This window comes from Mesocricetus auratus, unplaced genomic scaffold (assembly GCF_017639785.1).
Source record: "Mesocricetus auratus isolate SY011 unplaced genomic scaffold, BCM_Maur_2.0 Super-Scaffold_100011, whole genome shotgun sequence".
NCBI lineage: Eukaryota > Metazoa > Chordata > Mammalia > Rodentia > Cricetidae > Mesocricetus > Mesocricetus auratus.
In genome coordinates this window covers 58,849,551-58,863,525 of record NW_024429195.1, presented here as the reverse complement: position 1 = coordinate 58,863,525, position 13,975 = coordinate 58,849,551, and the positions used below count along the sequence as shown (strand labels likewise).

Genomic DNA, 13,975 nt, shown 5'->3' with positions numbered 1-13,975 from the left:
GTGATCCTGTGGTTCCCAGTCTCAACTGATACAATTCCTGCACCTAAGGCTCATGGATCATAGAAGGAAGAGTGGGAATATTGCACAAGCTAAAGGAACAGGAAGTTTGCTGTGAGATTGCATCTCTTAGAAATATCAGAGAAGCCAGGTGGTGGTGGCTCACGCCTTTAATCCCAGCACTCGGGAGGCAGAGGCAGGCGGATCTCTGTGAGTTCGAGGCCGGGCTGGACCGATAGCCTCCAAAACAATACAGAGAAACCTTGTCTCGTAAAAACCAAAAAAAAAAAAAAAAAAAGAAATATCAGAGAAGCTACACCTATGACTTAAACAAGAGCCAAATAAAGACAATGTCAATAGACACACTAACATGGAAAGGGAAAAGCTCATGGTTCTCAACCCTAGGAAAGAACTATACACAACTAAAGTAATAGAGTAGGAGAAACAGTATTCTCCAGAGAAGACTGCTGGTTTCCATTACAAAGTGGTCAGCCCTGAAATTACAGACATAATACCACTAACACTATATGGACTGAGCAGGTTGTACTTCTTTATTTAGATTCATACATGTTAACAATTAAAAACAGGCTATGAGTTTGAGAGAGAACAAGGGAAGTACATGGGAAGGACTAGCAGAAGAAAGGGAAGGCAAAAAAAAATATAGCAATAGCTAAAAAGCTAATCGCTTTTCCCAAAAAAACTGATAAAAATATTATGAACTCAAAATTATTTGAATTCTCATTAAGATAAATAAAAAGAAATTCATACTTTGTGGACACATCATGTCGAACTGCAGAAACAAGAAATAGAAAATCCTAAGAGAAACCAAACAACAAAATTCTTGAAAAGTGCCATGCCTAGATGGATTTCTGACAAAAGCCAGAAACAGTATAATAACCTTTGAGATGGGCAAAACAAGAAATAAAGAATCTACCAACCTAGGTTTCTATTCCATTTGAAAGTTTCTTCCATAGAGATGAAACGAGGCACGTACTTCGCACAAGCCAGAATTAGCTATGAGAGTGTACACTGAAGACTGAGGAATGTCAGGGACCTGAAGGAGGGATGAAGGAGCAAACAGAGCGTGCTCCTTGGGGACATTAGTACTTTCATGGCTGTCACTGCGTCATCTTTGGCTGCTTCTTCCCGTGGCTTTAATACCTGTCTGTTCTTCACTCCCTGTGCTACATTTACCTTTCCATTTCCAAGCAGTTTGTTCTGGATTCATGTCCTTACCTAAAACATCTAGCATCCAAAGTATCAAAGATTACCAATAGATTCCTATCACTCAGCTCTTGATTATCACTTTCTTGTCAATAATAAACAAACAGATTTACGCTAAAGGATGGAAACCATTTACCACACAGCCCTGGTGTGGATTAGCATTTCAACACATTTTTCCTCGCTGCTTTTCCCATGGAGAATCCATACTTAGAATGTAGGAGTCAAGTGAAATCGCCCAAGTCAAGTCTAATTCTAACTTTTATTAGCTGTGATGATATTGGGTAGCACATTTAAGCTTTCTACTTCAGTGTTCTCACTCATAATTGCTACATCTCAAGTGGAGTTATTTCAACAATTATGGCCAAAGAGAATATATTTGGAAAAGTACTCTATATGATACGACTCATGTAAGCTTTCAATATGTATTAAACACAAGCTGTTGTTTTGTAAGCTATGCAGAATATACACCATGAAAGTTATGGATTTTAGAAATCATTAGTTCTTAGGAAGCTTATTAATGAAAAGCACAGAAACCACATACTTGACTAAATCTATTCTGTTGTTGATGGCAGCCCAATGGAGAAGTGTAACATTTTCTTTGTCTGGTTGTCGTACATCATAACCTGCTTCCACCAATTCTCGGCAGCGTTCGTATATTCCATATCTAGGAAAGAGAACAAGCAATGCTACCACTACTTAAAATGTTGAAAGCTTTTTTGGAGACAGGATAGCCCAGGTTAGCCTTAAACACACAACAAGCTCTTACTTCAGCTCCCAAGTTGCTGGAATTACACTCAGTAGGCTTAATGCTTCATTTTCATACTTAGAAATTAAAACTATTTTCCAACATACATTTGAAAAAATCAGCATGTCAACAGCTTTTACTAACCCTTTTGTTACAAGTTTAAAATATTTCATTTGTAACAATGTAAAATTTCATTAGGTATAAAACAAAAAGATATGGGGAGGAATAAAAGTCAGCCAATTTCTTCATATCAAAACAGTGTATAAAACTATGCAAATTTTAAAACTAAACAGAAGCTCAAAACTATTAAATTACAAGAAAATAAGTAGCAGGGAATACATAAGAAATTTGAGGACTATCATGAACAAAAACTATTTTACATGAACACTAGGATTCTCAATTTATAAATTTAGCTAATATTCCTGGAGACAAATAAAACGTAGTGTGTTGGGGTAGGAAGTAAGTCCTGTGACTCAGCCAATTCATTAAAACCTGAGGGAACGTCCACTGGCAGCTCCAGGAGGCTCCCATCTGACAAAGGACACAAACACAAACTAATCCTCAGCACTGTGCATCAAAATTTACCTTTTTAAAGATTTATTTCACCAGTGTTGGCCTGCATGTGTGCATATGTACCATGTGTGCACTGTGACCTTGGAAGTCAGGGGAGGGCTTTGGATCCCTCTAGAAACTGGGGCTACAGTTACGAGCTGCCATGTGGGTTCTGGAAACTGAACCCAGTTCCTCTGAAAGGGTTCTCCCTGAGCCTAGAAGGTTTTTATTTAGAAGTATTTTCCAAGTACAAAGTTGATTTAACTAACTATTAGAAAGAAGCTATGTGAATGAAACTAAAGTCATAGTAAAAAAAAATTAAGCCAAGCCAATAATCCATATGAAAATGGAGCTTTGGTTTTTAATCAATTAGGAGAGGTAGAAACACTGGTTTTAATTGCATAAAGACAATACTTCAATTTTAGTAACATTGCTTTAGTTGGTTGCTTGCTGCTAAGATTAAACACTGACTAAAAGTCACTTGAAAAAGGAAGGGTGTACGTCAGCTTATAGGCTACAGGGTGTATTTCAGTTTATAGGTTACATACAGTCCATCACTGAAGGAAGTCAGGGCAGGAATTGAAGGCAGGAGCCTGGAGGCAGGAACTGAACACAGACCATGGAGAAATGTTCGCTGGCTTGCTGAAGAGCAAGAGCTTTTAACCCCTGAGCCACTTCTCCAACTCCAAGTAAACAACTATAATTTAAATTTTTCCTTATATTTGTTGTGTGCATATGTGTATGTGTGCCATGGTGCATGCAGGGAAGTCAGAGAACAACTCACAGGAGTCAATTCTCTGCTTCCACTCTTTGGGTCCAAGAGACAGAACTTGGGGACTTAAGTTGTCAGGCTTGGTGGCAAAGGTGCCACCCAATGAGCCACCTAGCAGCCCCTTAATGTATTCTTTCACTAAAGACTGATTTTTATTAATGTTAGTTATGTGTGTGGCACTGCAGAAGCTTGATACAGTACAAGAGAACTTTTAAGGCAGGGCATGGTGGTATACATCTTTATTTCCAGCACTTGGGGAGGCAAAGGCAGGCAGATCTATGAGTCTGAGAACAGCCTGGTTTACACATTGACTTCCAAACCAGCAACAGATACACATACAGTGAGACCCCGTCTCAAAAACAAAACAAAATAAAAAACCTTTCTTCCCTCTCTCATTCAAAATATCTAGACTTTAAAAGAAGACACTAGAAGGGAAACTTATTACTAAGATGATCAGGAGGAAGAGGAAGGGCAATAAGACAGCCAATACAAGGTTAAAAAATTACAGTATAGGGATGCAGGAAAACATCACAATGAATCTATTACCATATACACTTAATATGTGCTAATGGGTCTTCTTGAAGTAAATATACAAATGATCAAAAAGACAAGAAAAACATGACAAAAAGTAAGTACAGTATGACTACTAACTGTCAGACAATTCTAAAATGCTGCAGGACTCAACTCATGTTTCTCCTCTGTCAGCAGATAAAAATACCTGCTGTATTTCAACTTCCATATGATTTGAATGACAATATTCCTAGATCCATCATTTTCTTATCTAATCTCAAAGACCAATATCATCTGACATCTGGAAGATTATATTTTGAACACTTTTATGATATATCCCCCTTAGTAGAATAAATATATATGCACATATAATATTAACTATGTTGTATTTGTGTACTTGGTTGAGTGGTAGGGAATATGGGATACGCTCTTACCTTTTTAACTCAAAGGCACTTTTTTTTTAAGATTTATTTTATTGATTTATCACATATACAGTTTTCTGCCTGCCAGAAGAGGGTACCAGATTGAATTGAAGATGGTTGTGAGCCACCATGTGGTTACTGGGAATTGAACTCAGAACCTCTGGAAGAGCAGTCAGTGCTCTTAACCTCTTAACCTCTGAGCCACGTCTCCAACCCCATCAAAGGTACTTTTAAAGTTGGAAATGTTTTCTAGTTGTCCACACTGAATATTCTTAAGGTACAATAATAAACCTCTACAAAACTGCAAGTAACAAATGCAACAGCTGATGGGAATTACTACAGTTTAACTGAGATACCAACGTCCTCCCCAAGGCCATAGAATACATAATTCGCATTCATACTTCACTTAAAACAAATGTCAAGGAAGAAAATAACAACAAAAACCTTACTGTGTAGCTTTGACTATGTCCCATGTGCTATAGTCATCAATATGAGTTTTTCGCCCAAGAGGTTCGCCGTATCCATGGTTATAATGGCTTTGTGGTTTGCTTTCCTGTTAAAGAGAAAAAGCACATAAGCAAGAAATGTAAAACTACAAAAAATACTTTAATGTTTTTATTTTGTGCTACTTGGCAAATATATATTATTGAAATAAATATGTTTAGCTTACTCACAATCCATATTCTAGAGAAAAAGCATGGATAGATAAACCTTCCCCTTGTACACATCCCAAAACTAAAAAGCTCTGAGATTAGAAATTAATGATAAATTAGCAATTGTCATTTGTACCACAGAACTCTTCACATTTTCCTGAAATTCTCATTCTCTTGTGACAACTTTTCTATTACTCTAAAATAACCTCAGCTCCAACACTATGTCCCAGATAAAATATAATACGCTAACAAAGGGAAAGGACTTACATGTTCTCTTAGAGGACTATAACATCTAAGAACATTCCTCTACTAAGCATGGTGGCACACACCTTTAATACCAGCACTCGGGAGGCAGAGGCAGGCAGATCTCTGTGAGTTCAAGGCCAGCCTGGTCTACAGAGCTAGTTATGAGATAGGTACAGTTACATAGTGAGACCCTATCTCAAAACAAACAAACAAAACCTTCTGCTCTCAGATACTAGCCTTTCCTAACCCTGTATAGATAAACTACTCTAACAGAAATCAGCCTGAGTACAGCCAAGCATCCCTGTAATACTTAGTCAACAACAGACCACACAAACTTGTAGCCCCTTAAAATTATACTAGAGCTGAAACGTTATCATAGTGTTTCCACTACAGCTTTTAGGCCCTCCATACACTGACACGCTGGAATGCACTGCACATCACCTCCCTGATGGCTAGACTTTAAAGCTAGCTCTGCTAAACTCCTATTCTCTCTCTTGAACTCCTTTTCCACATACCCCCCAAAATTCTTCTCACAACTAGACTTTAAATTATGACAGGGTAGGAACATGACTCATCAAGTCTTCCACAATAGAGTAAAGCCTAGCATGATACCAGTGCCCTCTTTTAAAAACAGGGTCTCATCAGGTAACCTAGATTGACCTCAAACTCACAATCCTCCTGCCTCCACCTCCCAAGTACTGGAATCAAACAAATGTGCCACCATATGCATCTATACTGGTGCCCTTAACAGAAATAAAAGAATGGATGTGATTATTTTCTTTGCTCATACTGAAAACACTTTAATCCAACACTACGTGGGGGGGGGGTGTGCAAAAGTAGGTGGATCTCTGTGACTGACCATGGGCCAGCCTGGTCTACATAAAAAGCTCCAAGACAGCTAAAGTCACACACTAGAGAGACCCTGTCTCAGAAAAGCAAAACAACAAAAAAACTCTAGCTCATTAAACATTTCATTTCTTGAAGAGGGTATGAAAGGACAGTACTTGCAATCCTATCAACATCATTAACTATTTTCTCATGGCACTGAACATTATTTTTAAGTTGTTCCCTATTTAAAATAACATTTACGGTGGCTATGGTAGCACATGCTTTCAATCCCAGCACTGAGAGGCAGAGGCAGGAGGATCTCTGTGAGTTTGAGGCCAGTCTGGTCTACAGAGCAAGTTCCAAGACAGTCAAGACTACACAGAGAGACTATCTCAAAAAAGAAAGAAGAGGAGGGGAGAGGAGGAGAAGGGAGGACAGGAGGGAGGGAGGGAGGGAGGGAGGGAGGGAGGGAGGGAGGGAGGGAGGGAGGAAGGAAGGAAGAGGAGGAGGAGGAAAGAGAAAGAGAGAGGAAGGAAGGAAGGAAGGAAGGAAGGAAGGAAGGAAGGAAGGAAGGAAGGAAGGAAGGAAGGAAGAGAGTGAGTATTAACATACTTTGGGAGTATGAGGACTTTATTCTACTGGTTCCTGAGACTCATTTAACATGTTTCAATTAGACTTGTATATGCACGATTAGATATTACCCATTTTCTTACTTAAAGATGCCTGTCCCATTTCTAGAATTACTGATTGTGGCTTCAATTTATTTCTGACATTATATGATTAATAATCACACACATTAATCTTTTCCTTGGACTTCTCTGGTCTTGACTTTTGTATTTAAATACAACTGCAATCAGTAATGCTACTCATCAATATCCCCCCTTGTCTTCTCAGGCACATAGTAAGATTATACAACTGGCCACTTGAAAGAAGTCTGTGCTGGTGATAGGTTTTTATTTTTAACTGACTATGGACAAAAAAATATGTGCCTCACTCTTACTTTCTGTGACATAGATACCAGCAATCCTTTTACAGAGTAAAAATCATCATTCTGGGTCCAAAAGTAGCTACTGTTTACCCCATAATGTATGTGTTGCACAAACCAATAACATTGAAGCCATTAACACATTGTTGAGCCTGCAGCAAAACCTAGTTTATCCTAACTAATAGAATCATGAGAGCTATTTACTTTAGGGAGTACTATACAGATAGATCTCTATAAATCTTAATTATATTTTAGAGATGGTTGTAAAAACAATGTCTCTCTCTCTCTCTCTCTCTCTCTCTCTCTCTCTCTCTCTCTCTCTCTCTCTCTCTCTCTCTCTCTCTGTTTTTTTTTTCAACACAGTAGCTTTGAAGCCTGTCCTGGAACTCACTTTGTAGAACAGGCCGGTCTTGAACGCAAAGAGGTCCTCCTGCCTCTGCCTCCCAAGTGCTGGGATTAAAGGCATGCGCCACCGCCTGGCTCACTAACTTAATTTCTTATGTGTGACCATGTATAAGAAAAAATTTTAGAATAATATCTCTGAATAGTCAAAAGTACAATCTAATTTCCAAAAATAGGTGGTATTGTTTTCTCATTTTCATACCCATAGCATTAGCAAAATCATCAAGTCACCTACATTAAACACTTTACAAGACTGATTCCTATCAGTGATGTGTGGAGTTGGAATGCTGCAGGTCCAGAGACAAATTGTCTTAGACTACCTTAGCTCCCTAAATGGCTCCTTACAGCCTAACTCTACATGAGCTAACACCTTTCAACTATTAGGTGTCTTCCCATCAATCTGCAAGCTAAGAATGACACTAAATAGCAGCTGAAGCCTATGGGAAAGACATCCCTGGTTTGCTGAACCCATTTTCTTGATGCGTCCAAAACATAATGAAAAGTTGTCTAGAGTTATGACTCTCTGTTCTACTCCTATAAAAACCTGATAGATGGAGCTGGGCCCTGGTGGCGCACGCCTTTAATCCCAGCACTCGGGAGGCAGAGGCAGGCGGATCTCTGTGAGTTCGAGGCTGGGCTGGACCGACAGCTTCCAAAACAATACAGAGAAACCCTGTCTTGTAAAACCAAAAAAAAAAAAAAAAAAAAAAAAAAAACCTGATAGATGAAGTTTGTGGTGATTTTAGAACATGGTGCCTGGGGGTAATGTAAATCTGTGTTTCCAGGCCATGCTTAGATCTAAAATAAATTATTTCTTACTCCTTTTTGGTTGAAAGTTGTGTTTTGGCCTTTAACTTAAAAGTAAATAACAGTTTTGTCTTCCAATTCAAGATTCTGAACAGCACCATTTTAATGCAGCTCCTCATTGGGTGGAAATTATCTCGGAAGTCTCCTTTCCTCCTCCTTGACCAACAGCACTTATCAGCATCAAGCCTTCAGCATATTTCCAGTAGGTTCCAAAATACTGGGTCAGATACAAAATTACTCTGAAAGCTTCTGAGGAAACACCTTTTAAGCACTATAAGCTGTCTTTCCTTTTAAAATGTAAGTTACATACAGGCAAACACTGTTATTTAAACTCAGTTACCAAAATGTAATCTGAGTGGTACAGAAACAGGGTTAAAAAGCCTAAGCATTATGAATAATTTCTTAGAAGAATGTTGAACTCACATCTTTGAGAATAAAGGCATTATGTATCCAGTTCAATATGCAGCCGAGTTCAATCAGCAAGGCTTATGCAAGGAGTAACAGAATTAGATAGATACACAACCAGTCCTCCCAAGTAGTACACAAGCATCTCCTGATGACAGGCTAGTTGTGGAGGGCTAGTCCTGTCCTATGGGGGAGGAGGTGGGAAACTAGTGGTATCCCAGTTGTGTTGAGCGAACACTCACTCTTGGTTTTCATGTTTGCTAAAAGGCGTTTATTTCTACCTACTAAATGTCCTAGCTAGAACACTCATTCAACCTTGACTCTTGATTTCAAAGCTCAAGAATGCTTTTCTCTAAGCTAATCCTCACTGGTCCCTTTCTCTGTACCCCTTACAACATCTTCTCACTCTGCCCAGACTACTGCTGCCCCTACATCTCTCTTTCAGATTTTATAATGGGGTTTATCAAGTAAGTGAGATCATTTTAGCAATCACATAAAATTCTCCACAAACCTCTCCCGGTTTACTTTTTTCAACTTGTGTCTACCATTCTCCTTCTCCTAAACATGTGCACTTTCAAACCTTGCCATCTTACATCTTAGCTCATGGTCTCCATCCTACTTAGTAGTACTGGGTGTAGGCAAAGTTTTAAACCCTTCAATTCTCAATTCAAGTATCACTTTCCCTTTCCCCTCATTTCCCTCAGGCACCTAGATAGCCTATTACCTGAGCTCCCATTACTATGCAAACAAATCATTAAGCATTGTGTCAAGGAATTATGTTAGTTTGCTATCTCTATTGTAACATACCTAGTGGCTTAAAGCAACACAGATTTATTATTTTAGGCTTCTGGATAAGAAACCCCAAATCACTGTTCTTGCTTACTAAATGCAAGAACAAGTCCCCATCATAGATCCTTTGCCATCTCTGCAATGACTTTCCTTCAGAGGTAATAGTTATTGGTTCCAGGAATTAGGTCCCCACTATCTTGAGGGTTGGGGAGCACCTACCTACCAGAGGATAAACAGGATTAGAGAAGAGACAAAGTCCAAATTGCAGAGTTGGCACTATGTGTAGTTCTTTCAACTGCTGAATACCTATGGAGATATTCAAGCAGACTTTCTCAACTGGGACATCTCGAGTTCTGAGGTCTGTTCTGCAAGACTGATAGAACACTGAATCAACATCTCACTAAAGCAGGCCAGCCTGGCTTCAAACCTGTGGACCTTCAGCTTTGTGTTCCCATGTGCTGGTGGGATGACGGGTGTGAGCCATTGTTCAGTTGATTCCACTCTTGTCCTTGTTTGGTCACACAGGCCAATTTTAGCAGGAATGCTATTAGGTCAATCTAGAGAGAATCTCTTTAAATTCTTCAAAGAATCTCTTCTTATACTAAATTCTCTCCACGTTGGACAGGCTGGTGGTGACACAAAGTTGTGGGGTAAATCACAGCTACTTAGAGCAAGTTCAACCTCTCTCTTTAAAATGCAGGAGTGTTTATCAGATCCTGATCTCAGAGCTGTGCTCCAAAAGCAAGCTGAGAGGAAAGAAATCTTGTTCCAAATACCCTGTTCTCCACCAGGTGTAGCAGGAGCATTTATCTCTCGCACCCAGAAGAAAACACGACCTTTCTGAGACTTATCAGCACTCATACAAATGGCTCTCCTTCCCTCAGTGGTAAATGGCATTTTATTACATCAGTAAACCACACAAAAACACTGCCCTACTGGGCACAGCTGCTTATTCTTTTTGATGCAGTGCTGCTTAGTTTTTCTTTTTTTATCACATTAGGAAAACATATGCAGATAAAACAATTCAGTTTCTTGAACTTCATCATTAAGTTGTATTTCAAGGTAGTGAGTGGTTCCAATTTATACTCTTCACTAACAATGCAAATGTTTTCTTTTTCACTATACTTAGATTTATCAGACTTCCTCATTTGGGGATACCTAAGAAACACCAAAAATTATCATTTTGGTTTCTATTTCCCTGCAGCAAAATGAAGACAGCTTATGAAGCAAACATTATGCTGCAGGAAGAGTGGTCTTAGGATTCAGCAACACTGAGGTCAAATAATTCTGACAAAGGGATATGTGCCTGACTGGAGATAGTTTAAGGTAGACGGATGGAAAGGAATTATAGACAAAGAATACCCACAACTCTTTTAGGGAAGTTTTGCTATGAATAAGAACAGAAGTCAGACCAGAAATGAGATCTAAGGAAAATAATCATGTTTGGTTTGGTTTCAGACTGGGAATTTTTTTCACTAATAGAAATGGTGTGGTGAAATCAAGAACTGAAGATGAACAAGAGTGAATGAGAGACACAAGTCAGTGCAATCAGACACACATATGTGGTATTTTATGTTAAATGCTACTGAAAGAAAAATCTGCATATCGTATTCATCAACTAGAATATCCATCATAAAGATGCCCATTCTCCTCAAGTTTATAATACAGTGTCTGTCACAATCCCCCAAGAGTCTTTATGCCTACAGAAAGTTTATTTATATGGGAAGATGACTTCTTTTCTAAAAGTCATTTTTTAAGAATGATCACACACAAACACATACAAAAGAAAAGAATGATCACACAAAAGTTATCAATACTACAGAGTGTTGGCTTAGTTTTAGACCAAGCGACCAGAGAGACAGAACAACAAAAACCAAAACAAAAGACCAGAAATTAAAACCCACATATATATGCAACTATTTTCTCAACAATATAAAAGCAATTCAATGGAGGAAAAAATTTGCTGAAATAAATGGATATCCAGAGGGAAAAATTAAGATAAAAAGATCAAGCCAATTTTTATAACTCAAATTATATAAAATTAACTCAAAGCTTACTACAAAACCAAACGTAACCATAGACTAAAAAAACACAGTGAAACCATAGACATCTAAAAGTTAAAGATATCAGGAGAGAGCATACCTGTCAACAGTTTAATCTAGTTCTTTGTTTTCTAGCCTCCAAAACTGGAGAGGAAAGGCTCTGTGTTTAAGCATTCTAGTCTGTTATCTTACAGCAGCAGCTCCAGTGAACTAGGACAGACAAGAGACACTTCACCAAGGATACAGGAATGAAAATATACATGAGAAGGGATATTTAGTATCATTAATTTAATATCACTGTTTAATAAGTCATCATTTAATACCATAATTTAATATCATAAACCATTGACTATTAGCCACTTCCCACACTCAGGAAATGGCTAAGAGGCCATGGCTTTATCATCATAAATATTAGGATGGGCTAAATGTTCAAGGGTGTAGTTGCCTATACCAGTCCCATACCCAGCATTCAGGATGCTGAGGGAGGAGCCATCACAAGTTCCTGGCCACCATAGGCTAGCTACAAAGGAAGATGAAGTCTGTGGTAGTTTGAAAGAAAATGGTCCCAATAGGGAGTGGCACCATTAAGAGGCGTGGCTTTGTTGGAGTAAGTTTGGTCTTGTTGGAGGAAGTGTGTCACTGTAGGGGTGAGCTCTGAGGTCTCCTATGCTCAAGCTATGCCAATGGAACAGTTCACTTCCTGACGCCTGCAGATCAAGATGTAGAACTCTCAGCTCTTTTTCTAGCACCATGTCTGCCTGCATGCCCCTATATCCTGCCATGATGATAATGGACTAAACCTCTGAACTGTAAGCCACCCCAATTAAATGTTTTCCTTCATAAGAGTTTTCACGGTCATGGTGTCTCTTCTTGGCAATAGAAACCCTAACTAAGACACTGAGGAAGGAAGGAGAGAGGGAGGGAGAGAGGGAGGGAGGGAGGGAGGGAGGGAGGGAGGGAGGGAGGGAGGGAGGGAGGGACCAGGCTGAGAAATGACTCAGTAGATAAAGTGATTGCTTACTTAAAGCCATATGGATATTGTAACCTGGTTTTAACCCCCAGCCCTTGAGAAAGTGGACAGGTTCTCCAGCAAGCTAGCCATCTAAGCTAAAGCTAAATGAATGTTGAGCTCCAGGTTCAACAAGAGACTACCTTAACGTGTAAGGTACACACACACACACACACACACACACACACACACACACACCACATACAGGAGGGGAAAAAAGAAAAGAAAAAAGTCATAATTTAATAGAATTGCTGCCTCAATATCTATTTTTAAACTTGACATAAAATATCTGAAACCAAGTCATACCTTGTCATCTTTGGCCTAGTTAAAACTTTCCCTACTTGAGTGACTGCAATTAAGCAAGTTTGTTCCTTATTCCCTAACCCCAAATCAAACAAACCCACAGATGTTACTATAATAAAATCTAATGGTCAGTTATCAGTACCTGTGTAAATAAGCTCCTCATCCATGTGCGTTTGCTTTAAAATACTCATGAATGGAGGCCAGCAAGATGGCTTGGCAGATAAAGGTGTTTGCTGGCAACTGAAATTCAATCCTGGAACTTACATAAGGGCAGGGAGACTCAACTCTATTAAGTTGTTCTGAGCACACGTGTTGTGACACATGTACCCACACATGTGCTGTGACATACACACGGAGCACACATGTTGTGGTGCGCACGCGCACACGCACACACACCATGCACACACATTCAGTCATTTTTGAATTTTTAACTAGCAAATCCACAACTTTGCCTTTCCGCAACAAGACGTCAACACTATCACATTCATGACCTTAACAAAGACATCAAAAGTGTCTCCTCTCTTTCCCTACTTCCAATTCACCCCTTTAACCTCTCATACTTACAAATGTTTTCTGTTCCATGCACTCATGTCTCACTAGCACATACCTGACCCTAACTCCACATCCCCTGTATCCCTGTCTGGGCTCTCCTTAACTTAATCACAAAAATAATCCTAAAATCAGATAGGAAAGAAGCCATACAATGAAATAATAAACATCATCAAGTACCAGTGAGGATGCAGAGATCACATCATCCACACACTGCTGATGGGTGTCAACTGCACAGCCGCGACGGGAAACAGCTTGACTTCTTAAAAACATTAATGTACAACTGCCACGTGATACAACTGTGTTCATGAGCATTTCGCCAGAGAGTTAAAAACTTATGTTTACACAAACACCTGCACACAAATATCTAAAGACACTAAAAACTAAAACAACTCAAGTATTTTACAATGTATGTATGAAACGGTACATTAGCTGAGCGGTGCCTTTAATCCCAGCACTCGGGAGGCAGAGGTAGGCGGATCTCTGTGAGTTCGAGATCAGTCTGGTCTACAATAATCAGTAACAAAAAGGAATGAATCGCCAAAAATACCTGACAAATCTCCAAGAATTATGTTGAGTGAAAAAAAAATCAAATCAATCCTCTATGGCTACATACTAAATTATTCTGTTCATGTAATTTGTGTATATGAGTTTGGAGGCTAATGGCTAACCACATGGGTTGTCTGTCTCAACTGCCTTCCATCTTTTTTCTTTTTCTTTTCCTTTTTTCTTTTT

General features: G+C 39.1%; 1 protein-coding gene across 1 annotated transcript in view; it reads right to left on the bottom strand.

The window, feature by feature from the left end:
• Positions 1–13,975, bottom strand: part of Zdhhc17 (zinc finger DHHC-type palmitoyltransferase 17) — a 54,626-nt gene that overhangs the window by 29,743 nt on the left and 10,908 nt on the right. Inside the window, exons 2-3 of the mRNA XM_005068060.4 lie at positions 4,672–4,775; positions 1,763–1,885 (exon numbers count right to left, since the gene is read on the bottom strand). Coding sequence (XP_005068117.1) covers positions 1,763–1,885; positions 4,672–4,775 — 227 coding nt within the window. The remainder of the gene's footprint in view (positions 1–1,762; positions 1,886–4,671; positions 4,776–13,975) is intronic.